General features: G+C 37.1%; 1 protein-coding gene across 1 annotated transcript in view; it reads left to right on the top strand.

Moving 5' to 3' along the window:
- PTPN14 (protein tyrosine phosphatase non-receptor type 14) overlaps window positions 1-26,517 on the top strand; it is a 74,581-nt gene that overhangs the window by 6,008 nt on the left and 42,056 nt on the right. The window contains exons 2-4 of the mRNA XM_070948969.1: window positions 694-863; window positions 22,253-22,368; window positions 24,437-24,501. Coding sequence (XP_070805070.1) covers window positions 694-863; window positions 22,253-22,368; window positions 24,437-24,501 — 351 coding nt within the window. The remainder of the gene's footprint in view (window positions 1-693; window positions 864-22,252; window positions 22,369-24,436; window positions 24,502-26,517) is intronic.

Below are 26,517 nucleotides of genomic sequence, written 5' to 3'. Positions count from 1 at the left end.
GCAGACCTGGGGCCGTTGATCTCGTTATAATGATCTTGCAAGACCCGGCCACCAATTGGAGTGCATGTGTTTTAATGTTTTTAAAGTTTTTAATGTTTTAATATTTTTCTTTTTAACATTTTTTACGGGATTGTTCACTTTGTTTTATTCTTTGTTGTAAGCCGCCCAGAGTCCCTTGGGAGTTGGGCGGCATAGAAATGCGGCTAAATAAATAAATAAATAAATAAATAAATAAATAAATAAATAAATAAATAAATAAATAATTTCTATATAATTCCTATAATTACAATAATTCCTATATTCACACCTATGATGACATTTTTCCACGGCTGCTACATATTTATTGAATGTATATTATATTGTAAGTGTTTTTAATTGTTTTATAGTTGTTCACAACCCAGTCACTTGCTTGAGATGGGTAGATATAAAGATTGAATAAATAAATCAAAAAAATAAAATAATTTTGAAGAGCTTATTTTATGATCCCAGATGTATCGAATCCCTTGCAAAGGTCAGATGCCTTATGACACACCATCACTGAGGTACTCCAGAATGACCTATGAATTCATTCTCCGATTTGCATAGTAACAGAAAGCATGTAATGGAAAAGGGAAAAAAAAAACCTTTTATTGTTTGTAAATGTGACCAAATAATAACTTTTTTGTTTGTTTTTAAACTTTTTTCTCTCTCTAGACACACTATTTTGGCCTTTGGTTTCACAACAAGAGCCAGCAAGTGCGATGGGTGGAACTGGAGAAACCATTGAAAAAGCAGCTGGACAAGTTTGCCAGCGAATCTTTGCTTTTCTTTGGGGTCATGTTTTATGTGCCCAGCGTTGCCCTCCTGCAGCACGAAGTCACAAGGTATCTGTTGCAAAGATTCTTCACTTTTCTTCCCTGCCACAGATATTTTCTTGTTGAAGAGATGTCTACCAGAGGTCATGAGTTGCAATTCAGAATTTTGCCTTAATAATGTATTTGCTCTCCTTTCTGTTACAGATTTTCCCTTTTCTTGTTAACTTTTAAACATAGGCTAGCACTTAAGAGGTCGACTTAATATCTTAATTAGGTTACTGCCTAATCTTGATTTGCAGATTCTCTTCAAACTCAGGTTTGAAAACCATGGTTTGTAACAAGCCAGCTTTTCATAGTACACGGACTACAGATCCTACTGTGGTATTCCACTGTGATTGAAGACTCGCCATGTTTCTATCTGGTAGAAATTATGATAATCCACATTGATCTTGTACTATTGTATGCCATCCTGAACAGACACGCAAGATTGAACTATATGTTATTTATAAATAATGCTTTTATTTCCTTGGAATCAATTATACAATTGAATTGTATAATTAAGAAAGGTCCAAGTATAAGCCATGTCGGTGAATGCCTTTATATTTATGAATATAAATTAACAGAATAATTTAACAGTTAAGTGAGAATATCTGCTTGGGTTCCACTTATATTTGCCTATAACTGCCTTGTTTTTTCTGTCCTTATAATAGGACACACAACACAGTTTCTCCTTTCCCTATCTCTTAAGATCTCTAAATGAATAAATTTTCAGATGAATGTATTTTCTGTTCTCTTCATAGAAACCTGTTTTCTTCAGTGGAATCACCACTAAACATTGCAATTGAATGGAAACCCTGAAAATACAGTAGCAGCTTCCTTACCCTTGGGTTCTAGTAATGATAGCAGCGTAAGGCACGCAGTAGTGGTGTCAAGCTCACATCCCGTCTCTGGCAAGGAAACAACTGCCTGATTCTGTTTTCCCTGCCAGGAAACCTGTCCTTGCAAGTTCTTGCTATTATCTCAGATTTGTGTTGTAGCATGCCAGCCACTCTGCTTTGGAGAGGTATTGCATCATATGTGCCTGCTCCTGCTAGAATAGTAAGAATGCTGTTACTTGTATGTCATTATTGCACTTAAGGCAACTTTTGGTGGAACCCTTCTAATTGAAACTGTCTTGTGGACTTGGCTTTTTACTGTTACTTGCAATTTTATACAGGATTCCAATATGACTCGGGAGGAATCAGTAATCTATTCTGGTCCAGAACACAATAGAATGGGCTTGTGCAAAGTATCATGTGCCCTAATACTTCCTGCAGATTCTGCAGAGTCTTGTGATGAGATGTTGGCAGTGCTTTTTTGAGGTCCAGTTGGATGTATTGGTGCAATAATAACTGTATTGATAACCCATTGCAATCCTATACAATTTAGGACATCTTCATTAGGAACATTCAGATAAAAAGTCATTTTATCTTCTGGATGAAAGTGTTGGGTAAAGTAATTGGTAGATTTGGATTACAGGGGACGCTGACTCTCTCCAGCTTGATCTTTTGTTTTTATCTGATTTTGGGAAAAGAATAGAAATATTAAACTGCAGGGCTGTGCACTTTTCAGTGATTCTGAGGAGGTGCTTTGGACCTAGCCCAAGCTTAGCACCTCTGCTATCATTAAAACATCTAGTCTTTTTCAGTCTTCTGTGCAAACATGAAAATAATCCTCTTTTTTTAAGCTTATGCCTGAAATCATTTTTGAAGCATGCACAGCCTTATCAAATTTCTCACTGAAAGCTATGACAGACTGTGTAGAGCAAAGGACAGTGAAAGGTAATCCTGGCAAGATGAAAATGCCTGTAGTAAATGGATGAGATAACTTGGCTTTAGATGAGCCACCTCTGTTAGATGGAGTTTCATTCTTAAAATAGTGGATGTCTGACATGAGGTAGCATTACTGCTGGACTTTGAGGAAATGGAGAAATGGTGTGAAGTGCACTGTTCTCTCAGTGTTCCAGTCATATCTGGTTGGAGAGTCTTCATGTGGTTTACAGGGAGCCATTCCCTGGAAGGCAGTTGATATAAAATGCAATACTTTGATTGCTGGTATAAGCTAGGCATTGTTGTCATATTAACACTGAATTCCAGTTTTTACATGCTAAAACTGTTATTTCTTCCAATGGTGAGTTCAAAGTGTAGTTGTGAATCTTTTAGTTTGCATCTTAAAGGCTTTGCATCTTCCCCATATTATTTCCCATGTGCTCTGATAATTATTTGAAGTTGATTTGCATCCCTGACCTAATAAAGCTAGTCAGGCAGGCCTAAAGCTGAGGTGTCTCTATGCAGTGCCCCATATATGGAATGCTGTGCCCCAAGGCATAGAAATTTATTTCCATTGCCTCTGTAGTCTGTTGGCAATTAAGAATTTCTTTTTTAAAAAAGCATTGGATTCTGCTGTCAGCCCATATTGTAGTTATTGATTATCGATTTTGATGCTTCTTTGATATTGCTTTTGTACTGGTCCCAGGATTTTATCAGAGAAAGGGATGGGGGTAGGAACATTGCCATCTATTATAAGAGGTGGAAACTTCCACATTTGAGAGAAAAGAACAGCGTTAATAATCACTGTAAAATATTCTAAATTATATTTTTGGATTGTCAGAATTTTGCTTGAAAAATATGGTATACTGAAATATGGTCTGAGAAGAAGTAGTAAAATTTTTGAATCTTCTGAAGTTTTGTATATCTTTGCAAAAGAGCTTTACGTAGGTCCTATTAATATATATGGTAGGCAGTTAATAAATATCACTACAGTTTAGTGTTTGTTTTCTTTGTTACAAACAAAGTAATCCAACACATGATATAGCAATATGAAAAAGAAATCAGTTTTCTTGCTTCAGCCCTTTCAATTAAAAGGGCAGTAAAGCAAATTATATCAACACTTCATTAAACAACAAAGGTTGATTTGGCCACTCCTACCCTATGTAAATTTCTGCCTTCATTTGTCACACAGTAGTTCTCTCCATATAGTTATAAAGGTAGATCATGGCTTTCTTTTAAAAAATGTAAAGCTTGTACATATAATAATTGGTGCCCATCAGTCTGGGAGAAATATTTCAAAAGCTCTGGGACTACATCAATCCAAAGTCAGAGATAAAGTCTTGGAAAGGAGATGATTTGAAAAAATAGTGAATCTTCCTAAGAATGGCTGTCATGTTACTGTCAGTCCAAGAACGTCATCTAAAATTATCCAAGAAGTCACAAAGACCACAGAATACTATCCAGGAATGGCCTCTCTCATCTTGGTATAATTTCACCACAAAAGAGCACAAGGGAAAAATGAAATTAATGGGAAAATAATAGTGCAGAAGTCATTGCTCACTATGAACACTGACAGATGTGTCAAATTTGCCCAGAGATGCATGATTGATCCTCTTATTCTTTATGGTAAAAACTAAACACTGCATTCCACAATAAGAATATCATTTCACCTTTCAAAGATGTAGTAAGAACTGTGGTGGCACAATGGTTAGAATGCAGCACTGCAGGGCTAACTCACTGCTCACTCCAGGAATTCGATTTTGAGCAGCTCAAGGTTGACTCAGCCTTCCATCCTTCCGAGATAGGTAAAAAGAGGACCTGTATTGTTTTGGGCAATATGCTGACTCTGTAAACCGCTTAAAGAGGACTGTATGTAAGTCTAAGTGCTATTGCTAGTTGTAGGGTCATGATCTGGAGAGCCTTTGCATTTCAGAATTTCAACAACTTGCCATCATTGAGAAAAGCATGAATTCTGTGTATCAACAATTGTACAGGAGAGTACCAGACTGAAGCTGACATGCAATAGCATTGTTTGATGCTCCCAAATATTCAAATACATATGCAAGAAAATGGATAAAAAGAATAATTTTATATCACTCAGATTTGCTGTGCCTGGACTCTGACTGAGGAGGACACTCTGAAGTGCCCATGGTACCAGCTGGTGGCATGAGCTGGGATGACTTTGAGCCAGTGACTCCTGAAAAAGAGGGTTTCTGTGCTCTCGGTTCAGCTTATTTACTGAATTTAGGTCCTTCTGGGTTATGAAAGTGACCAGGGAGGTGACCCACTGTTGGGTCCATGCTGTTGTGGCAGCTTCTTTGATGGAGGGGCTGGTGCCCCAGCCTTGAAAGAGACAATAGTGCACCCCCTCCTCAAGAGTCCATCCTTCTACCCAACAATCTTCAATAATCTTTGACTAGTCTCTTACCTCCCCTTTATGGGAAGGATTTTAAGAAAATGGTTTATGAGCAGCTGAAGAGAACCCTGGAGGAAATGGAATATCTAGACCTATTTCAGTCAGGTTTCAGGCTGGGATTTAGTATTGAGACAACTCTGGTTATGGTTTTAGATGACCTGTGGCAGAGCTGGGAAGGTAGTGGGGCAGCCATTCTTCTGTTCCTTAATGTCTCATTGACTTTCTATATTATCAAACATGGCAAGCCAGCTGTGTGGGTTGGGGATTGGGAGCCCTGATTTACAATGGTTCTCTTCCTTTCTCTGGACCTAGCTCCAGTTGATTGGTTTAGATAGGATGCTGAAGAGTTCTGTTTGCCTCCCTCCCTTCATTTCATTTACATGAAACCACTGGGCAAGATCATCTTCCAGTTTGGGGTTTGATATCATTTCTACTAGAAAACCCCAAATATTGCTGAGGCAAATCAATTTGTCATAGAGGAGTAGACTAAGGTTCCTACATAGCAGTGTGAGAGACTGATCACTAATTAGAAGGAAGCATCAGTTGCAATTATTGCAGCCAAAGTTGGTACAACCAGTTACTGATTAAAGACACACATTGACACATTATGTAATGAACGTAACAAAGATAAAAGTTTGGTATTATTTATTCCCTCAGATTCACTTTCTGTATCTGTAGGGTTTAAAGTAAGCTCTGATAACATTCATTTCGTTTTAATAATATTCACAGATAAGCAAAAATTCAGAAAAGCTGAAAAAGGCTGTTTCACTGAATTACAATTGTCAATTGGAAAGTTGCACAAAGATGTTCGTCTCTTAGCATTTTGAAGTGGCTCTGAGTTGTACATTTCACTCATCTGTCTTGTGAATTCCATTTTGTTGGCATTTTCCTTGCCAGCCTCATTGTTCATGTCTCTAATCAGGATTGATTTTCCCAGAGTTATCATTTCCTCCCTGGACATGAAATGAGGAATTTGTAATGTGCTCCATGTTCTGTCATTGTTTACATATCAGCACCCAGTTCTCATCCTGTGATTCTAACTTTCCTGAAAAGTGAGCAGGATGACGATCTGTTTTGCTGTGGTAACAGAATATAAATCAAAAAAGAAAAACAGCCACATTGCTCCCTACCCCCCTTTTCCTGCAAGGAAAAAGACACTCATAGTTTCCTCAGACATTTTTGCTTTGGTTTTTATACCTCTTACATGGTTTCAAAGAGCTGCAGTGGGAAATTATAATTGTTATGGTTTTTTAAAGAATGTATTCAAAATTATGTGGAAGAAGGAAGTGGCTCTTTTCTCTCTTTCTTTTCTCCTTTTTATTACTTATTTACTACATGTGTAATTCTCTCTCTTCCTAATTTTTCTCATAACAGCTGTGGGGTGAAATTTAGGCTGAGATAGTGGGCCCCAGATCTCCCTGGATCTATCTATCCATGGATGAGGATAGATTAGAACTTAAGTCTCCCTACTTCTTAGTTTGACATCTTAACCACTATATTACATTGTGGTCAAGTGGGGTTCTAGATGTCTTTTGTTCAGCAGTGTTTTGCTTCTAAACTAGTCTGTTGACTTCTTCCATGCTATGAATAGGACCACAAGAGAAAATGTGTTGACTGCAGAATTGGACCCATGACTATGACTATCAGATACATCACAATAAACATCTCCTTCATACTTAGTGATACCCTTAAAACATACAAGGGCTCCTTTCTTTCTTTCTTTCTTTCTTTCTTTCTTTCTTTCTTTCTTTCTTTCTTTCTTTCTTTCTTTCTTTCTTTCTTCCTTCCTTCCTTCCTTCCTTCCTTCCTTCCTTCCTTCCTTCCATTTCTCTCTCTCTCTCTCTCTCTCTCTCTCTCTCTCTCTCTCACACACACACACACACACACACACACACACACACATATCTTACTCAGGGAGTACGTTTTGCAGCAGCAGTTTTCCAATGAAAAACTTTTCCTGATTTCACTCTTTAAGCAAAGTCACACAGATGTCTAGGGAGTCATCCTCTCAAGGCCATTCTGCAGGGAAAATGGAGGAGATTGGAAGAGGAGAAACATCATCAATCTGATGGCATAGGGCCTAGCTATCTCCGAGACCGCCTGCTGCTACCGATGACCTCCCATCGACCCGTGCGCTCCCACAGAGAGGGCCTCCTCAGGGTGCCATCAGCCAAACAATGTAGGCTGGTGGCCCCCAGGGGGAGGGCTTTCTCTGTGGGGGCTCCCACCCTCTGGAATCAGTTGCCCACGGAGATAAGAAGAATCCAGGACCTCAATGCCTTCCGTCGTTCCCTGAAAACCTATCTTTTTCAGCAAGCCGGGTTGGCTTAAGAAGAAATTTTTAAAATTTTTAAATCCTTTTAATTAGTCTGCGATTTTAATTTTTTGGGCCAAATTTTATATATATTTTTAAATGTTTTAATATTTGTATTCTATGTTTTTTATCTTGGCTGTACACCGCCCTGAGTCCTCAGGGAGAAGGGCGGTATATAAATTCGAAATTAAATTAAATTAAATTAAATTAAATCTCGCCCCTTTCTCTTTGACTGTGGTCCAAATAAATTGAAGCTTTCCCCATATCTAGAATCTAAAGCTCCCTTCATACCCTGTGAGTCTAACAACTGTTTTTAAATGAATATCTGATTAAATTAGGTAACCTACTTTTACAGTCTGCCTTTGTGAAAGCAACTATCGGTGGTGTTAAATTATGATGGCTGTTCCAAGTGTTTTCTTTTCAGACTTGCTCATAAATTTTCTGTTTTTGTCAGAGAACAATGAATCCTCCTGTATTTTTCAGAACAGAAAGTAGGGCTCATGTTACATTAAACATGTTAGTAAAAAAGGATCTTAATTGCATTATGAAACATGACAAGAGAACAGTAGGATATTCTTATTAACAACCAAATTTGTGTAATACAACATTCATAATGATATGAGCAATATGGAAAAGACATTACTAAAGGTAGTCCTCAACTTACAACAGTTCATTTAGGAACCATTTGAAGTTACAATAGCACTGAAAAAAGCGACTTTATGGCCGTTTTCACATTTATGACTGTTACAGCATCCCCATGATCACTTGATCAAAATTCAGCTGCTTGGCAACTGGTTCATATTTATGACAGTTGCAGTTTCCTAGGGTCATGTGATCATCTTTTTCAAAAACAACAAGCAAAGTCAATGGGGAGGCCAGATTCACTTAACAACTGTGTTACTATCTTAACAATGGCAGTAATTCACTGTAGCAAGAAAGGTCATAAAATGGGGCAAAATTCACTTAACAAATATCTCACTTAGCAACAGAAATTTTGGGTTCAATTGTGGTCATAAGTCGAGGACCACCATTTATTTATAATATTGTTGAAATTATAATATATTTATTATGAATATTTACCAAGTTTCAGTGCAAATAAAAAAGCACAGCACTTACAAAATTTCATCCAAGAAAATTAGTTCACAGATTAACAGCCAATTATTAAAATGAAAACAAGCTAAACACAGCAAGCATGCATGTTTAAGAAGCATGTGTATTTAAAACATTGCCCTGCAATGCAGCCAAGCAGGTATCATCCATAGTTAATAAAATAAAATAATAAAATAAATAAAATAAAATAAAATAAAATAATAAAATAAAATAAAATAAAATAAAATAAAATAAAATAATAAAATAAATAAAATAAAATAAAATAATAAAATAAAATAAAATAAAATAAAATAAAATAAAATAAAATAGCTAACTTATCAAAACAAGAGCTATTCCAACTGCTTGTAAAGGCCACCATACTTTCACAAAGTTGAAGAGAAGTGTGTGTGTGTGTGTGTGTGTGTGTGTGAGGGGTGGGGGCGGAATAGCTGATTTCAGAATATTTTTAAATCCTTGATAATATACCTGCTCAATATGAAATATACCTGGAGTCCTGCTCAAAAGAATGTAAGAGCAAATAAGATTGTAGGGAGAAATAAGAGCTGGTAGTTACCAGTGGGGTTGTGAGCAGAGCACTCCAAACATAAGCACCACTAGTTTAAACTGGGCTCTAGTTCAAATGAGAAGCCTATGGGAAGCACTAAACTGTAATATAACATACGAATAATATAGAAGGTCTAGAACAGCCCAGATGTCTCTGTCCTGAACTGTGTTCAGGGAATGGATATTAGAATTCAGAACACTTACTAGGTGAGGGGTCTAGATGTGAGATATCTATGGCAATCTCCTCTGTCTGGTTCCTAGGAAGGTTTGCTCAATAGAAATATTTGCTGTAACATCACAAAGTCAACTATCACTAATCAAGCCTTGCAACTGTTGTGGTCTGCTGGCGGCCTGCAGAGCTGGCAGCCGAGTCAGACAGTGAGAAGGTTGTGGAGGAACATGGGCCAGTCCTGGAATCTTGGGGAAGGTTCAGACGAGGGCTTTGCATCGGAGGCAGAGATGGGGCCAGGGCCATCTGGGAGTTAGGTGCTGCCTCCGGAGCCTCCAGAATCGGACATCAGCGAGGCAGAGGAACAGGGGGAGCCTGTTCCCATTGCGCGCATGTGCAGAGCTGCCAAAAGGCAAGAACAGTTAAGACAAAAGGGATGACTCGGGAGTAGGGCTTGGAAATGATTGCCCCCTCCCGTAAGACATAAATGAGGAGCAAAGACACGTGAGTCTTTGCAGGAAGCAACTTTGTTCGTTCTGGTTGGTTTAAATTCTGAAGCTCCGTTTTGACTCTGTGCTCTGTGTGGCCTTGCAAAGCTAATTGCCAATTACATCTTTGGCAGCGTGTCAAGGTAGATAAAAGTGGGTGCTTATCAGCCTTATCCCGAAGGACTGTGGCAGACTTCTGTCGGACTCTTTATAAACTATTTGTGACTCATTACGGGCTGTGAATGAACAGAATTCACAGCCGTTGAAATAAAAAGAGGGTTTTTGGGACTAATCGTGTGCTTTTTACTGTCTCAGGAAGCCTGGGTCAGAACAGCAGCCAAGGCTGAAAGTGAAGGAAGCAGGTGTCATTTGTGAGTCCCAGGAATGGGCATAGCACCATAGAAGATGGGAAGCTTGATCAGGCTGAGGCCTAGCAGTCTCCCTATCTTATGAGTAGACTTATGAGTGGCTGCTTTTTCCTTTAGGTGAGGTGAGATAGTTATAGCATGAAGGAGATGTGCACCTTCCTGGGGTAAAGAAAACAACATGATGTGCCACAGAGAGATATCTTACAACTTCAACCAGCTTTTGCAATAGATTGAAGAGATACCGGCATAGCACATGTGCAGAAAGCTCCTTCAAATACTGGAAGTGCCACTCAAATGTTAAGGTAGCCTTGGAGCAATGTGAAATATAAACAGCATGGCTGCTTTGCTTTTAGAAGGGAACTATAATACAGTGTCAATGGGATGCTTGAAAGATTTTTCCACATGCGGGTGCAATGAAAGTCTATATAGGGCAGTTGGTTTATTTGTAGTGGGTGGTGTTTCGGGGAGTGCTGTTCATGTGCTGGAGTTAATTCCATGCTTTTAGCTTCTTTTCATTATTTTGAATTCTTTTACAGAATCAGAAATTTATCTCGTGACCTTCAGAGTGACAACGCCTTCAAGGCCACAATTCTATGTTCATAAAATAAATCGCTGAGGATTGTAACTTTTTCTCCCTGCTGATTTCCTCCAGTGAATGGAGAGCTTGTTCTCATTGTTGATTATTGAAAAAAAGAGTTATTTATGCCAGAAACTTTAAAATGCCATTAATTCTTTATTAGGTTGTCAGACTTGGAGGAACATGCCTTTGTAATGAAAGTTGCAGAGGTATAGGCAGGATGTTGGAAACCTTTCAGCTGTACATCTACAAAAAGCAGGGAATTATTTTTCTGCACCATATGTGTCTATAGAAAATTTATAATATTTAATATATGTTTATCTTGGAGTTTTGATTTTCTTATGAATCATCCAAGTCACTAGATACATAAGCCAGCCTAATTTCATTGTATTAACTTATTTATAATGCATTTTACAATTGCATATGCCATTCATAGATTTGTGGGATTTGATTTATATCAGTCCTATATATCAGATGTGTAACTTAAACTCCCTGAATGTCAAAGCATACTAAAATGGGAGGGTCAGAAAGTGTGAGGTGTGCAGGCATTGAATTCAAAGTCCTGATCAATAGTTGCATATTCTGTGGTTTCATGTAAAAGTGTCACATAGAAGGAGCAGAAGGGGAAACAAATGATGATGGATAGAAAGATCTCATGGTTTTGGAGACAACAAATAACACAGAAAAGCCGCAGCTTTTTGGACTTGGCAGATGAAGGAAGTTAGGTGGGAGTCTGGGATTGGGGGTGGGTTGGGAGCAAGAAATATAGAAATGGTTGAAATTGTGACTCTTGGACACTAAAGTTTCATAGGCAAGAAATCTATGAAAGTAGCCAGAAACCATGGACTAAATAGCAATGGATATGGTAGAAAGATAATAGGTATGAAGGACTAAAGGGTATTAAGACTGTCTCAAGCAAGAGTCAGGTCAAGCAAGAGTTCCTTTAAATACATTCCTTCAATGAAGTATTCAGTAACCTGTTTAGATGGACCAAGGAGTCGATCTAGATCCCTGAATGGTTTACAGAAATTCCCAAGAATTTGTCATCTAAATTTCAGTGCTTTCCGTTTAGAGGGCCTGCATAAAGATGCAGTAGCTAGTGAGAGGACCAGGGCTTGGAAGTCTTTTTTTTCTATTCTAAGATTTTATCCTTTCATTCATGAAATATATATTCTGCTTCAAAATTTGCATAATATTCCATCTTCCAATTTGCTACCACAACTACGTACTTGTAAGGTAGATTAGTAGGTTCTGAGAGACATTGACAGTCCCAGGATCACCCAGTGAACTCCATGGCAAAGTATAGGCTTGAACTTGTATCTGTCCTGTCCTAACTCAACAGTCTAATAACCAGAGACTACAAGTTTGGTTGCTTATTTATTCTGGCCTCAGATTTCTACTATATATTGCCAAAAGGACATTTCCAATTTTATTTTTTCTCTGTTTTCTGTTTGGCTAACTTTAAAGTTATATAAAGTTATATTTTGTATAAATATACAAAAGTATGAAGGCTATTGCTTAATGCATTTTAAGCCGCCCTGAGTCTCCGGAGAAGGGCGGCATATAAATCAAATTAAAAAAAAAAAAAAAAAGTAAAAGTTTTGTACTGAATGGATGCAGCTTGGCTTGTTGTAGCTCAGCTAGCACATTCTCCTATTTAAGAGTCTGGCAAATAGACAGCAGACAAATGAATATAAATACATGCATACAATTAATTAAATCAGTGCAGTTTCTTTATGACTTAATCAATAGCTCTTAACATTTGGTTTCAGAAGCATCCTAAATGAAATCAGTGCTTATCATCTGATTGAATTCCTTTGGGGGACTGCTTTATACTATTGATAGATCAAAATATACGCATAGTTAGTTGTTAATACGCATGTTAGTTTTAAGCATGAACTTGCTCAAAGGTAAACCTAACTTGGCATTTTTTAAAAGATTTGCTCTCGTATTCTTCTCTAAAATGTGTGCAGAATTTAACTAATATTTTATTTTTCTGTCACAAATGAAACAAAAGACACATTTTCTGTTCAACTTAAGATGACTGGAGAATAAAATGAACTGTAAACTAACAAACTCTAAAAATTACAGCTTAAGGGGATTTATGAAATGTTCATAGTTTCTACTGGAACTTAAAACTAGTGATATAGCACTCTTGTGTAAAATAAAGGTAAGCAAAATACTTAGAGGCAAGCAAAATACTTTGTGGTGAAATTAAAATGTTTAAAGCAAGATGGTTTATTTACAGTAGCATTTTTTCAAACTTGGCAACTTTAAGATAAATGAACTTCAACTCTCAGAATTCTGGAAATTGAAGTCAAGATATCTTAAAGTTGCCAAGTTTGAAAAAACACTGATTTAGAGTTTCCTCCTTGAAAGCTGTAATTTTACATATTTACTTCTGAGTAAATATGCATAAATTTGTAAAGTATGACCTCCTATGCTAGAAGGTTACGTACATTCCCAAGTCCCATGACTTCCAGTGCTTTGCCATTTATATGGCACTCATCTAAATTATATGAGTACCATATAATATGAATTATCAGTTTCATTCCATGACAGATATTTCCATGTTATCTGAGTTCTATAAAAGTGGAAGCCTCATTGTTTAATTTGTAACATCTATGTATTGAGTTACAAACTTATGGAATTGTGTTGTGCTATATACTCTATTTATATTTTTGATCTATGCCAAGGAATTAGAATAGATCCCAAGAGTTCAAGAAGCAATCATCCCATGTTTAAATTGCAAAGAAGGCTAAATATTAAAAAGTGTGCTATAATTTCCTTACATCTCATTCTCGTAGACTTCCCTGAACTTTTCAAAAATTACCCTTTTTATTTGGTGATCAATTTATTATCTAATTGCACAAGACTTCTTTTGCCCATTCCCCTGTATAACTTATTTCTACCAATCCAATCAACGTATCTCTGAACATAAATATGACGTTCCATTTTCTAATTTGAAAACAATGCTGTAATGCAGGTGATTCGAAAATTGGGATTTGGTTAACAGCCTGTTGATGTGCAAGTCACAAAAGAATTCCACTCACTTGCCCAGACCTGTGGTATTTCTGTACAGGTTGGTGCTGTAATGAGCTATAAACACATACCTGAACTGGGCTGCTGGCATAAAGATATTAGTTCTAGGAACCCCCCTTTTGAGTGTTGACCAACATTTGCTAAAGGGCATCTGTATAAAATTCTGGAACATGAACACAGTGAAAGTAAGCATGCTTAGAAATTTTAATACTAACATGAGTACGGAAATGTTGCTCCACTTTCTTTTTGCTTAAAAAAAAAGGCTTAGGACAGCTGATCAAGTATCCCTGCAGTTTCCTACAACACAGAATATTGTGATATTGTCTTAATCAGAATGTGAAGGTGTGGCCTTTTGGCAGAGTGAGGATGAACCTCTGCCTTTCAGGCTCCTTTCCCCTTTCATGTTTCTTCTCCAAGTATGTATGGGGATTCCAGGTCGTCTTTGTTTGGTGTTTCCTTTGAACTATCAGTACTACCGTTCATGCTTACCTAGCAAACTAGGATTGTTTCTGCTTTTAAGAGAAAGTGAAAAAAATTACACCTTAGGATGAAATGACTATTTACAACTCACCTGTTCCTGGAGAGAAAGCTGGCAGGGGATGGAATGAAGGGAGCAAGGCAAGACTAAACCCCCTCAACACCTTGTTCTTATAGTGCCAAATCTTTTTACAGAAACTTTCTTGGTGAAAATACAAAACAAAAAACAAACAAACATAAAAGAGGCAATGATGGAATTAACAGGAAAAAAATGCTATGACTCCCTCCCTAAAAAGAATCTTTGGACATACTAAAAATGGAGAAGCATAATATGCTTCTTTATTTCCACTAAATAAGATTTATCTACTAAACAAGAGTCAGCATAGATAGTATCAACCCTGTTATAGAGGTTAACCATATTATAGAAATCTGTTCTTTCTAACTATGGACTATCTAACACAGAGGTCTTCAAACTTGGCAACTTTAAGACTTGTGGACTTCAACTCCCAGAATTCTCCAGCTAGCTATGCTCGCTGGAGAATTCTGGGAATTGAAGTCCACAAGTCTTAAAGTTGCCAAATTTGGGGACCCCAGATCTAATATTTTGTTCTAGCTAACTCCCAAGATGCATTTAGAATGACACGCAGGATCTAGCTTAACTGTTAACCTGGCTGAATATTGGAGAAATTTTCAAACTGTTGATTCCCATTGGTTCCACGTGTAATTCAATCTTCTTTCCCCCTGTACTGTAATAGTTAGTTGTGTGCCCCTTTCTGGGCAAGCAGAGGCATATTTTCATATGACTCAGTTGGTGTTGGTGGAACAATTAAACTCTATTATGGTGAGCTAAGTTTCAAATCATGTGAGAGATTCTGCCCCTTAATCTACTATGCCAAGCTGTAGGATAATAAGTACTTCGACTCATTTAATATAGCAATTACATCTAACCTGATCGAGCATAAACTGACCTGTCACCAACCTAAAAGTGGGGAGGATACTTTCTGAGCCTCTTGCTGCACCCACTATCTAGCAGCAGGCTCTGCTGTGCCTGACCTCTAGGCAGCATCTCTTTGCCCCAGCTTCCAAAGTCTTTCCCACATATCATTACAGTAGGGGAGAGATAACTGCTATAAAATACAGCAAAAGCAAAAACCAAAGTAAGGAAACAAATCAGCAGATCAAGAGATGAATGGTTGAAGTTGCAGCAATAAAATATAAAGCCCTAAAAAAACAATTGAGTAGCATACTTATGCTAGGAGTGAGATAGAATACGTATGTGCCGTGGATATTTTCATATCTGTACATTAAATATATGTCTGTACATTGATGTGAATATTTTGCATATCATGCTACATGACATAAATTAAAAGGGAAAGGCAGACTGGCGATAATTTGAATAGCATGAGAAAACAAGACAATCCTATTCTGAGTGCAAATTTAGTCTGGAACAAGCTGTTCATCCGCCCCCTTGTTCATTTATGTGAGATGGGACAGGCGTCTTACACAGTTTTTTCTTTTGACTTATTTCATTTTCCCCATTTAATGGTATTTTTCTGGGTCTTGGGATTAATTTCCTGAGAGCCTCTGGGCTTTTTTTTTAATGCTGTTACCTTGCCCCCAATTTCATTTTCAGTTGAGGTTTCTTTCACAATGCCTTTGAGAAACAGGACAGAAGTAAGGGTCAAACAAGCCCATTCCAGAAATATTTAGTAATGCTATTCTCATCAATAGTAGTAGAGTAATTGTAGTGTGAAATGTTATTTTAAAATAGACATTCCTGGTATTATCCTGAGTATTTCTCTGATATTTGGGTTAAATTATAAGTGGCTCAGAAAGGGAGCTTTGTGTGCTTCTAAATTGTTCATGGGCTCCCTTGTAATTTGCTATAATTAATTCAAGCATCCAAGGGCAGAAGGAAGGACTGGGTTGAAACTCATCTTTCTTTTAGCTGCAAAACTATTATGCTTTTCAAAATTCTACATGTTACCTTTAGACTTTTTAATCAATGCCTTTTTTATTCCAGAAGAAGGTACAATTATACTCTATTCCAGAGGAAGGTACAATTCACACGGTTATACCAATGGGAATGAATACTTTTTTAAAAGAAGCCCTAACTTTATTAGCTAGAGCAGGGGTCTCCAACCTTGGCAACTTTAAGCCTGGTGGACTTCAACTCCCAGAATTCCCCAGCTAGCTTTGCTGGCTGGGGAATTCTGGGAGTTGAAGTCCACCAGGCTTAAAGTTGCCAAGGTTGGAGGCCCCTGAGCTAGAGGACTAGGCTTTAGGGCAAATAGCCTCTGGATAACATTCTCTCCCTTGTGTCCCAGTCTGAATGGCTATTTTTGTTGGCAAGGTCTCCTGAAATAGAGGAGGCACTAGGACTCTTTTGAGAAGCAGCTTAAATTCAGCCCTTGAGTGGGCTGGTCTGATATTTTTAGGCATTTTTTTTTCTTTTAGTTTTAGAGATTTAAGAGGCAGCATGGAATCCTTAAACTTTGAAGAAGCTTTACAAAGCACTTTTTTCCCCAAATGTTTTCCTTGCTATGAAAGCAAGCAACTTAGACTTATATACTTAGAATTCATAGGGCCTCACAGTCAAAGCAAGTGGAGAACAAGGCGAAGCTCTTGTGCGTAGGAGCAGTTCAGTGCAAGGGAGCCAGAAGAGATGAATAATAATAACTTGGTTGGGCAGTCAGAAGATTTTTATTCAGAACCAAAAAATCATAACTTACTATGCAACATCCATCTATTTAAAAGGGAAGATGCTGATGAGGGTAGGTTTGCATGACATGCTTGCCTGTGTTTAAGGGAAGCATAATATACTGAATTAACCTAATCATCTCAGTTCACAAAACAGATAGAACCAAAATGTAACCATGGTAAACTAGGCTTGCTCAAGATGATGGGCCAAAACAAGGTCAGCTACTTTGTGTTTCAGAGCATTGCGTGAAGCCAGCCTCTCTGACATGGAGTGCCAATAAGAAGCTGAACAAACTGGAGCTCAAAAGGAATGATCTTCTGGAATTATGAGAAATCTAATTCTCTTCTCTTCAGTGTCTAATGACAGTAGAAATTAGATGGATCATGTAGGGAGATTATAGTTTTCAGGAGTTAAGTAAGCAGAGCAGTGCTCCTTTCCATAGGCATCCATGGTAAGAGTGAGAGGGAATTGATGGCATGATATTATTATGATTCAGAGATATTTTCTTACCTAAACAGAGAATGACAGCTGGCGGGCAAAAAAAATAGTGGGAGTAGTTACAACTTCCCCATTGGGAGCTTCCTTCCTTCTTTCCTTCCTTCCATCCATCCATCCATCCATTCTTGCACGTGAGCGGAAGCTTACACTCCCACCAGATTCTTCATTGACTTCCAGTTTTTGGCAAAACCAGCCCATAGTAAGCAATTGATTTGGTTAAAGGAACATGTGCTTGTTTAATGACCAAGGCAGCTGCTTTACTACCATGAAATGTGCTTAAAATTTACAACATGGTTGTACAATTTTACACTAAAACTGTAAAATTTGGTCAGTCATGAGGGTTACCCACTTTCCGACCTTCACCACTTACAATTGTAATGAGCAGGCTCCATTATGGCCGTAGGTTAAGGACTACCCATACTGCTTAATTACTAATAGTCTTTGCTAATGTGGCAAAGGATGGTTCTATTTCTACTCAGAAGTAGTGAATTCAGTGGAGGCTATCCCAAATATGTGGTGGTCTCTATCGGTGTTTCTCAACTTAGCAAGTTTAAGAATTCTGAGAATTGAAGTGTACACATCAAAGTTGCCCAGGTTGAGAAATGCAGATCTATATTATTAGCAGCTTTTTTTGATCTTCTCCACCTCTTTGGGTCTGCTTGCAATTTAAACAGAAGATTAAACCCTGAAGTTAGTTTCTGCTGGAATTCTAACTCAAAAATGTGTGTGTGTGTGTGTGTGTGTGTGTGTGAGAGAGAGAGAGAGAGAGAGAGAGAGGGAGAGAGGGAGGGAGGGAGGGAGAGAATGAGAATGAGACTGAGAATTTATATTTTGATCTGAGAAGTGGGTTTTTTTTTCCTCTCAAATCTCATATAATCTTTTGCATGCAGGAATCTCTCACTTACTTCTTACATACTTACTGCCTTACTTCTGGGTTAAGTTTTGTGTTGAGATTCGTACCAATCTGTCACGCACCTCTATGGTTTCAAGATGCGTGGCTTTACACATGGATTCTGGCATTCATTTCCTTCCAGGCTCATTTTAAGAGAGAACAAACCCAGATAGCCTTGACCTATAACCCTTCGTTTAACAACTCGTTTGGGTAGCATTGAAAAAAGCGATTTACCACTGGTCCTCACATTTACAACCTGCACGGCATCCCTGCAGTCACATTATCAAAATTGGGGGGGGTTGTGCTTGGCAATTTGCATATATTTCAGGGGTGAAATGCTCCCGCCTTTGACTGGATCACCCGATCCGGCAGCGATGGTGGCAGGTGGTTCAGAGAACCAGTAGCAAAAATCACTGCCCCCCCCCCGGTGCCCAGCTGACCCGCACGATCATCAGAGGCTTTTTTTTAACTTTTAAAAGAATTTTTTCTACAGCCTCTTTGGCCGAAAAAAATGCTTTTAAAAGTAAAAAAAAAAAAAAAGCCTCTGATGGTCGCGCGGCTCAGTTGGGATTGTCAGAAGCTTTTAAAAGCATTTTTTCTACAACCTCTTCAGCTGAAGAAGTAGAAAAAAATGCTTTTAAAAGCCTCTGACGATCCAGCTGAGTTGCCTGATCGTCAGAGGCTTTTAAAAGCATTTTTTTCTGCAATCTCTTCGGCCGAAGAGGTTGTAGAAAAAATGCTTTTAAAAGTAAAAAAAAAAAAAAAGTTGGCCACGCCCACCCAGTCATATTACCCCCTCCCCCAACCAAGCCACGCCCACAGAATCAGTAGTAACAAATTTTACATTTCACCACTGATATATTTGCCACAGTTGCAGTATTCCTTTGGTGGAATGTACTTGTGGGAGCAAGGGGCTCTTTTCCAGAAGGCAAAGAGAAAACAGAGCCTGCAATGCCTGGTATGCAGGAAAAAGGTAAAGATGAACCTCTCCCCAACAGTTCACAGAGTATATTTACTGTACAGTTATGCAGATACCTGCGAGAAGCTGGATACACTTAATTATTTGCTTCAATAATTGCTGCAAAAAAGGTCATAAAATTGGGTGCAATACACTTAATGACTGCATCGCTTGGCAATGAAAGTTGTGATCACAAATTTGGTTGTAAATCGAAGATTATCCGAGTAGGAGTGAAAAATCTCACTGGAGTTCTGATCCTGGCTTGGTTCAGCCTGGAGGCACCAAATTACCTCAGATAAATGGTTTGCCACCTTCTGCCTCTCTTGTTACAGTCCTGTCATTTGACTAAATACAGTGATATGCATCTGATAATGCATAAGTTTACAACTTGTGTTGTCTGCTGAAGGAAAACAGCCATCTTGTAATTATGCCTTTGTTTAGACTTGTTTTCCACTCTTTCATGCTTCCCATGAAATGAGACTGGCAATCTGTGTTCGTATTATTGATAAGAAAACCATGTATATTCTACCAAAAAAAAAAAAAAGTAATACAACCAAAGAAGCTTCATGTAACTTGTGAAATAGAGAAGATAGAGTTCTGGACTTGGGTTTGAATCGCCGCTGACTGCAAAGCTTTGCCTTGAATTGGTTCTTTTTTCTTATTCCATCCAGGATGCCGTGACCCTAAAAACACACGACCAACTCGTATAATTCAGCCAGTTAGGTTCGTAAGCCAGATTTTGTGGTTTGGCCTAGTACAGGGGTTGGCAACCTTAAACACTCAAAGAGACACAAAGGCCCTAACCAGAAGCCCCCCCCCCCCCCCCCGTTCAATTTTGGAGCCGACCGGAAATCCGGTTCCCCCACCATAGAGTCTCCTCCTAGCACGGCATCCTTTTTCCTTTACCTGTCCTAACCGAAAGCCCTATCAATTGTGGAGCCGACCGGCGGCAAGGAGCCACAGCAGAGGGATGAAAGAGCCACATACGGCTCCAGAGCCGCGGGTTGCTGACCCCTGACCTAGTAACACACTGGTGTTTGATAAACCACAGTAAAACAATCTATAACTTAACATAATTTTTAAACCCAGCCCCATTCTCTCTCCCCCTCCCTCCCCCCCCCCCAAAAAAAAACCCAACAAGGGCTTGTGTCATTTGTCATACTGTCATTTGGATACTCTTCAACAGCCTTTAAAATATCTGGGAAATTCTCATTCTGTGAAAGCTCCCAGGATTTCTTTTTCAGTGAATGGTGATGGTTTGAAGCGTTTCTTTGTGATAATGCCGTGACTGTTACAACCTGGAGAAGCCAGGCTTATTGGAGCTTTAGTGCTGTCTAGTGGCCGATGCTTGCCTGCCTCTGTTTCAGGGATTGTATAGCATGACTTTGGATTTTATAACAAGGAGAGCAAAGCTGTTTTTCAATAGTGTTTCTAGATACCAAATTATGCTCATTTTATAATATGAAATTACTCTCAAAAAAGTGGTCAAACATTCCAGTGATCATTGCAATACATCTTTGTGTTTTATCCTGTTATGTCCACCTTAGTCATGTATATATGCAGGGCGAGGGTTTGTGGGATTGTGCTTTTGTTGTGGCAGAATACACACACACACACACACACACACACACACACACACACACACGACCAAGACTAATTTGACTGGTATCTGAATGGTATCTTTTTCTAATGCAATATACTGTATAGTACCTAAAATTACAGTATTGAAAATATTTGACAGAGTAAAATACTTAGAGAGGAATATCAGTTTTTTATTACTATTATTATTTTGTCCAGAGCAATATTGAGTTTGGTTTGTATTGTTTTTGTGTTTTTATTTGTGAACGGCCCAGAATTAATTGGAGTTGGGCAGTATCTAAATTGAATCAAGTAAAATTAATTGGAGATTTTTTTTAAAAAAAAACTTTTTTTAAAAAAAGGTTTAAAAAAAAAAAACTGAGCCTTTGGATGATATGCAAGTAATAGCACCCTAGAAAGTGGCTTTGATTAGTACAAAAACAAAATTAAAGTTTGACTCTCACATTTCTAATAATACTCCTTTTTTATCACATTAAAAATTACAAGTTTTAGGGGCTCTGGGGTCACACTAAAGTTTTGAGAATCTTCAGTTGTGAACCTCAGGTTATATCGATTAAGCCAAAAGCTTGCAAAAAAAAAACCTTAGTCCCTCAACCAATTGAAAAAGTGGGTTATTTTAAAAGTTACCTGATTAATTGGCAACCCTTTTCTTTAAAAAGTGAAACATTTTAATTGCACCAATTGAGTTACTGATGAGTGGTATAAATTATTCATGTCAACTCAAAAATAAATCCTATTAATTTTAATGGAAGTTTCTTCTAGGCAGTTTAAGTTACTCTTAAGATTGAAGGTGATAGGAAAAGGACATTTAAAAGGACATTTATGAAAAGTAATACTTTTGGTTAGAAATTGAAATTGATTAGCATACTTTATGCATGTAGAGTTTACTTTTTATAGACATTTCCATTGTTTTTTGCATATGCAAAATAAAACCTCAGTTGTGGAAGATCACAGGATCACCTTACAATATTAACAGAAATTGCAAAATTCACAAACAGTGTTGTAAAGACTGATTCTTTTTGTTTCAATTATGACCAAGGACATAAGCAAGTCAATCTTCTTAACCTCTTTATAGATATTACATTGCTCATCACTTTAATGTTTAACGGATGCTTCTCAATTAATTTGGTATCAAAATGCCCAGTTTTGCTTTTCATTTCTGATGGCACTGTCTTGACAGTGACCTCAGTAGAGAGAAGACTAAGATGATATCAAGGTACATGTTCTCCAAAGTTAAGAGACGGTATTATTCAAACCCTTTCAATACTGCCATGCAGATATGCCATTAAAAAAATAATAAATATTTGGTCAGGGTGAAATAGTCATCCTTGCCTACTTATACAAAATATAATGCCTACTTGGCTTAGTCATAAGTATCACCTTCCATATTTCTTTTACTTATACAGAACAGAACAGCCCTATCAATACTTAAAACTTATTGAGAACAAAAATTGTTCAGATACTCTCGGTTTCATTCTGTTCTGTCCCTTGTTTGCAGGTACCAGTATTATCTTCAAGTAAAGAAAGATGTTATTGATGGACGATTGCGATCTTCCTTTGAACAAGGGATAAGGTTGGCTGCATTGGCTGTTCAAGCTACATTGGCGGCTCAAGGTACAGTGAGTACATCTGCCCATTCTTTCCCGTCTTATCTACTTATTTAAGTAACAATACATTCCTGTTAAACTGGAGATGGCAACCCCCTAGGGAGAATATTGACACTGAACTGCCTATTCTTAAAAGCTTAATACTGTATAGTTTGGAAACATTAGTGGCATTAAGTGGCAATAATTCCTGAAATGAATGAGTCATGAATGAGCCATTTTCTCTTTTTACTGAAATGGAAATTCTATTCTATTCTTGCAAGATACTAAGGATGAAGATCATAATTAAGATGCATTTTAGTTTGAGAACTTGTAATATCCTAACATAGCATGCAAATAATTATTTTTGTTCTAATGCCATAAGTCGGATACTCATCCAAGTTTATTAGTGAACTGCACTAGAAAAAGAATAGTGGATCAGGGTTAAAAATAAGTAGGATGTGGCTTGAATTCATGGTTCATGTCTTTTTCCTCCAGTACTGCAGCATTAGAAGGTGAGTTAAAAAGAAGGCTAGTTAGGTATCACTTTAGCTATGCTATCTTCCATTCTGCTTCTACCATTTCCTGTGTATTTTGCATGTATTCAATGAATTTCTGCAAATATAATGTGTTTAAGCAATGGATTTTACAAATGTAATATAACAAGTTTCCTACCACATTTATAAAGCTAAGGCTTGCAAGCTCCATTCACACTTTTAGCACACTAGAGGAAGACTAATTAAAGTTACCCAAAAATATAACTTGGAAAGCTATAGATTGTTTAAACTATTATGGTTAAGGGAATAAATTAGGGAAAAGGTGATTTCTGCTTCTGGTTTGTTCTCACTAACCAGAATTTAAACGAATTCATTGCTTTTAAACATTGTGGGTTATTTTCTCAAAGTCATAAATGAATATTTAGTATAAAATAGGAAAGGATGTTTGCATCTCTAAAATTAGCTACAGCTTTATCACAGATGAAATTATTGTTCCATGTATCAATTAAATGAAGTATATGTTTTCTCAAGTAGTATTTGCAAAACCTTGATTATGGATTGAAATGAAATATGTCTTTATTATCAGAATGATATGAGCATTCATAAATCCATATGCTCACATTTTTATTCTAAGCTATTTTTCTTGGCTGATACACAGAATTCCTAAAAGCTTTTCTTTAGTACTCTATCATTTTTATTGTTTGTATACATACCACCTTAGTGTATTCAACAAGTTTGTATTTATTGGTTATTAAAAAATGTATATTTACAAAACAGAATAATAATGTTAAATTTTCCCTTATGGGTTTACAGGAATATTTTGTTTGGAATAATTAATAAGGGGAATTTCCAGTATTGAAAATGTTTTTGGCAGACTTTGATTCAAATAAAATAAAAAGAAAGTTCCTGGGCATTTTGCCCCTCTCTCTTAAGCATGAAAATGTTTAAAAAGAGATAAATAGTGGATCTTTCATAAAAAATGTGAAAGAATATTTTTTAAGAATATGTACTTTAAGAAATATTTTTACTCTTTTTTTTCCAATTCCAAAACTTATATAAAGCAAAGGAAATATTTTATAGGAATGTCATTCTGTGTTGAATGCAAGTGAAATCAATGGGAAGACTTCCACTAACATAGTGAAACCTTTACTTTTGTCCATTTTTCATCAAAAAACTTCATTGGAACCATTGGAAACGTTCAAGCATGTATCCTTCCTCAATTATACAGTGGAAATTATTTCTGTTATGGGATTACAACTGAATTTCAAACATGTCTCTACTGCTTCTGAAGAAGAATCCAGCACTGTTAAAGTATAAAATAGGGAAAGGAAGGAATTCAAATATAAATTTTTGTCTCCCCATCCATTTGAAAGATCTAAATCCCCTTCAAGAAAAAGTGAATACAAGTCCCATGATCTCATGGCTGTACTTTTTAGATGAGACAAACGGTTTTGTGTCTTCATAATCAGGGATTTCAGCCTAAATATTGAATAACCCTGCTTCCTCCAGGTTAAGCCATTGAAGAACCTTTTAGGAAAGAGTTCATATGCAATAAAAGCTGAAGCAATTTACTTCTCATTCCTCTTTCTTTTTCCCATCCAGTTGGCTTTGGAGATTACCCTCATTTTGAATCTCATGATCTCCGGCAGTATGTTTTGTTTCCTATGGTGAGTTAACTCCCCATCTTCCCACCATCCCCTCTTCGTATATTTATTTATTGAATTTGTATTCCACTGCAGTCAAAAGAGATGATTCTTTACTGATAAATTGGCAATTCTCATGTATGGATTAAAAATACAATCAAGTATCCACAGTAAAAATTTATTTATTTATTTATTTTAATAAAATCACACCATTACTCAATCGGATGGTTTAACTAATACCTCCAAGGCTGTCCGAGTATTTCCCCTTTTTAATAAATTATAGAAAACGGGGGCAGATCAGATTTCTGAAGGAAAGCTATTCTGGAATGTAGACACTCCCATAGAGAAGGCATGACTGTGACCGTCCACCCCTCCTTATCGCTTGAAAGATGGGGATCACGAACAGTTTTTTCTGAGGTACTTAAGTCAAGTGGGTCAAAAGTGGGTGGAAATGGTAAAAATTCTAGTCCCAAGTCATCCCTTTTGATTTCAAGGATAATTTCATAAGCATTTATCCTTCCACTTGTCCTGCTTTCATGATATGGTTTTAGTAATGCCTCCACCAAAAATTATTTGATATTTACTTTACATAGTTACTTTAATCTCTTTTGGAAAAAGTTATGCTATATAAAATGTTTAAAAGTTTTAAAAATAAAATATTATAATATTGGTACATTGTGTAACAGAGATTAGAAATGATATTAAACTTAAATGTGGTGCATATGAAGGCACCATATTTTAACATTGGGGAGCCAGTGTAGTCCAGTAATGAAGTTGTTGAAAACCAGCCATATCTGCGTCAACTTGTTGAGTGAGGTTTATAATCACTGGAAGGAGAAGGAGGAATTATGAATGCTTACTTGAGGTCCTGAAAGAAAGGTGGATTATAAACTGAGAGTTAATGTGATATAGTGGTTAAAGTGTTGGATTAATATTGGGGAGACTCAGATTATAATCTACCGTTATTCAGTTCACTTGGTGACTCTGAGCCTGCCTATTTTAAAAAGCATTTGTAATAGGCATATTGAATGCCACTTTATTCTCTTAACATGTTTAATAGCTTCCCTGATTTGTGTCAAATCAGGAATGTTAAGTTTGCAATACTTGAAATTCTCCCTGCATGTCTATGGATGTTCATTTTTTAAAAACAAGCAATCATGGCAACAGGGAATTTTCTGTTGTGGTTTGTAGCTGTGTTTCCAAGATCATGGCTGGAAATGGAAAGGCAGTCCTCTTCGCTTTGAGTACTGCTTTCTCTTTGCCAAAATCATTCCTATTTCCATGTAAACAATTTCAAAAGAAAAAAAATGCATAACTGTATACTTTGCTATAAGCAATAATGTGTATCTAGCGATCAAGACATAGTGAAAATGAGTATGTATAACCTGCCTGAAAAAAGCTGCATGGAAATTACAATGTACATTTACATGGATATGGACTATATATAAATATCGTCCATATCCAATATAGTTGCTTTATCAAAACTTGGCCCATTTTTCTCTACAGTAAAACAAAATGAAACAAAAAAAGGTACAAAAATATTTCCCATGCCCCAGGCTGACAAAGTTACCTACCTCTTAGCAGCTTTCAGTAATTTCAAGTCAATCATTTACACCAATGATAATAAACAGCCCTTCTTTGAAATGTAGAACTCCCCATACAAAGGATCGTAAGAAATGAAGAATAAGGGTGGGTAAACATTCTTTTGGAAGGAATGTACCATTTTCTTTAAGATACTAATTATATAATTTGTTGAAACCTCTATGTCCACCTCCAGAGAAGGTCAGGAGAATATGGAACATACTTTGTAGAATGATTGTTATTCTGTTAAAAAGAAAAAGTGATTTCCTTGTCATGCAATGGATGGGTGCCCAGACTTGAATATTAACCTTTAATAAGTGTCTATACTCTGAAACAGATAGTGGATGTAATCACTCTATCATATCTAGTATTCGAAGTAAATCTCTCATTGTCAGCAAACTCCTGGATAACTCTTGAAGTTAAGATGATGCTGTTTTTACATGCTGTCAATTAATTAAT

Source organism: Pituophis catenifer, unplaced genomic scaffold, assembly GCF_029215685.1.
Source record: "Pituophis catenifer annectens isolate HBS135680 unplaced genomic scaffold, rPitCat1.0.hap2 SCAF_1, whole genome shotgun sequence".
In the NCBI taxonomy this organism is placed as follows: domain Eukaryota; kingdom Metazoa; phylum Chordata; class Lepidosauria; order Squamata; family Colubridae; genus Pituophis; species Pituophis catenifer.
The sequence above is the reverse complement of the archived record's forward strand: the minus strand, read 5'-3'. Positions and strand labels throughout refer to the sequence as shown.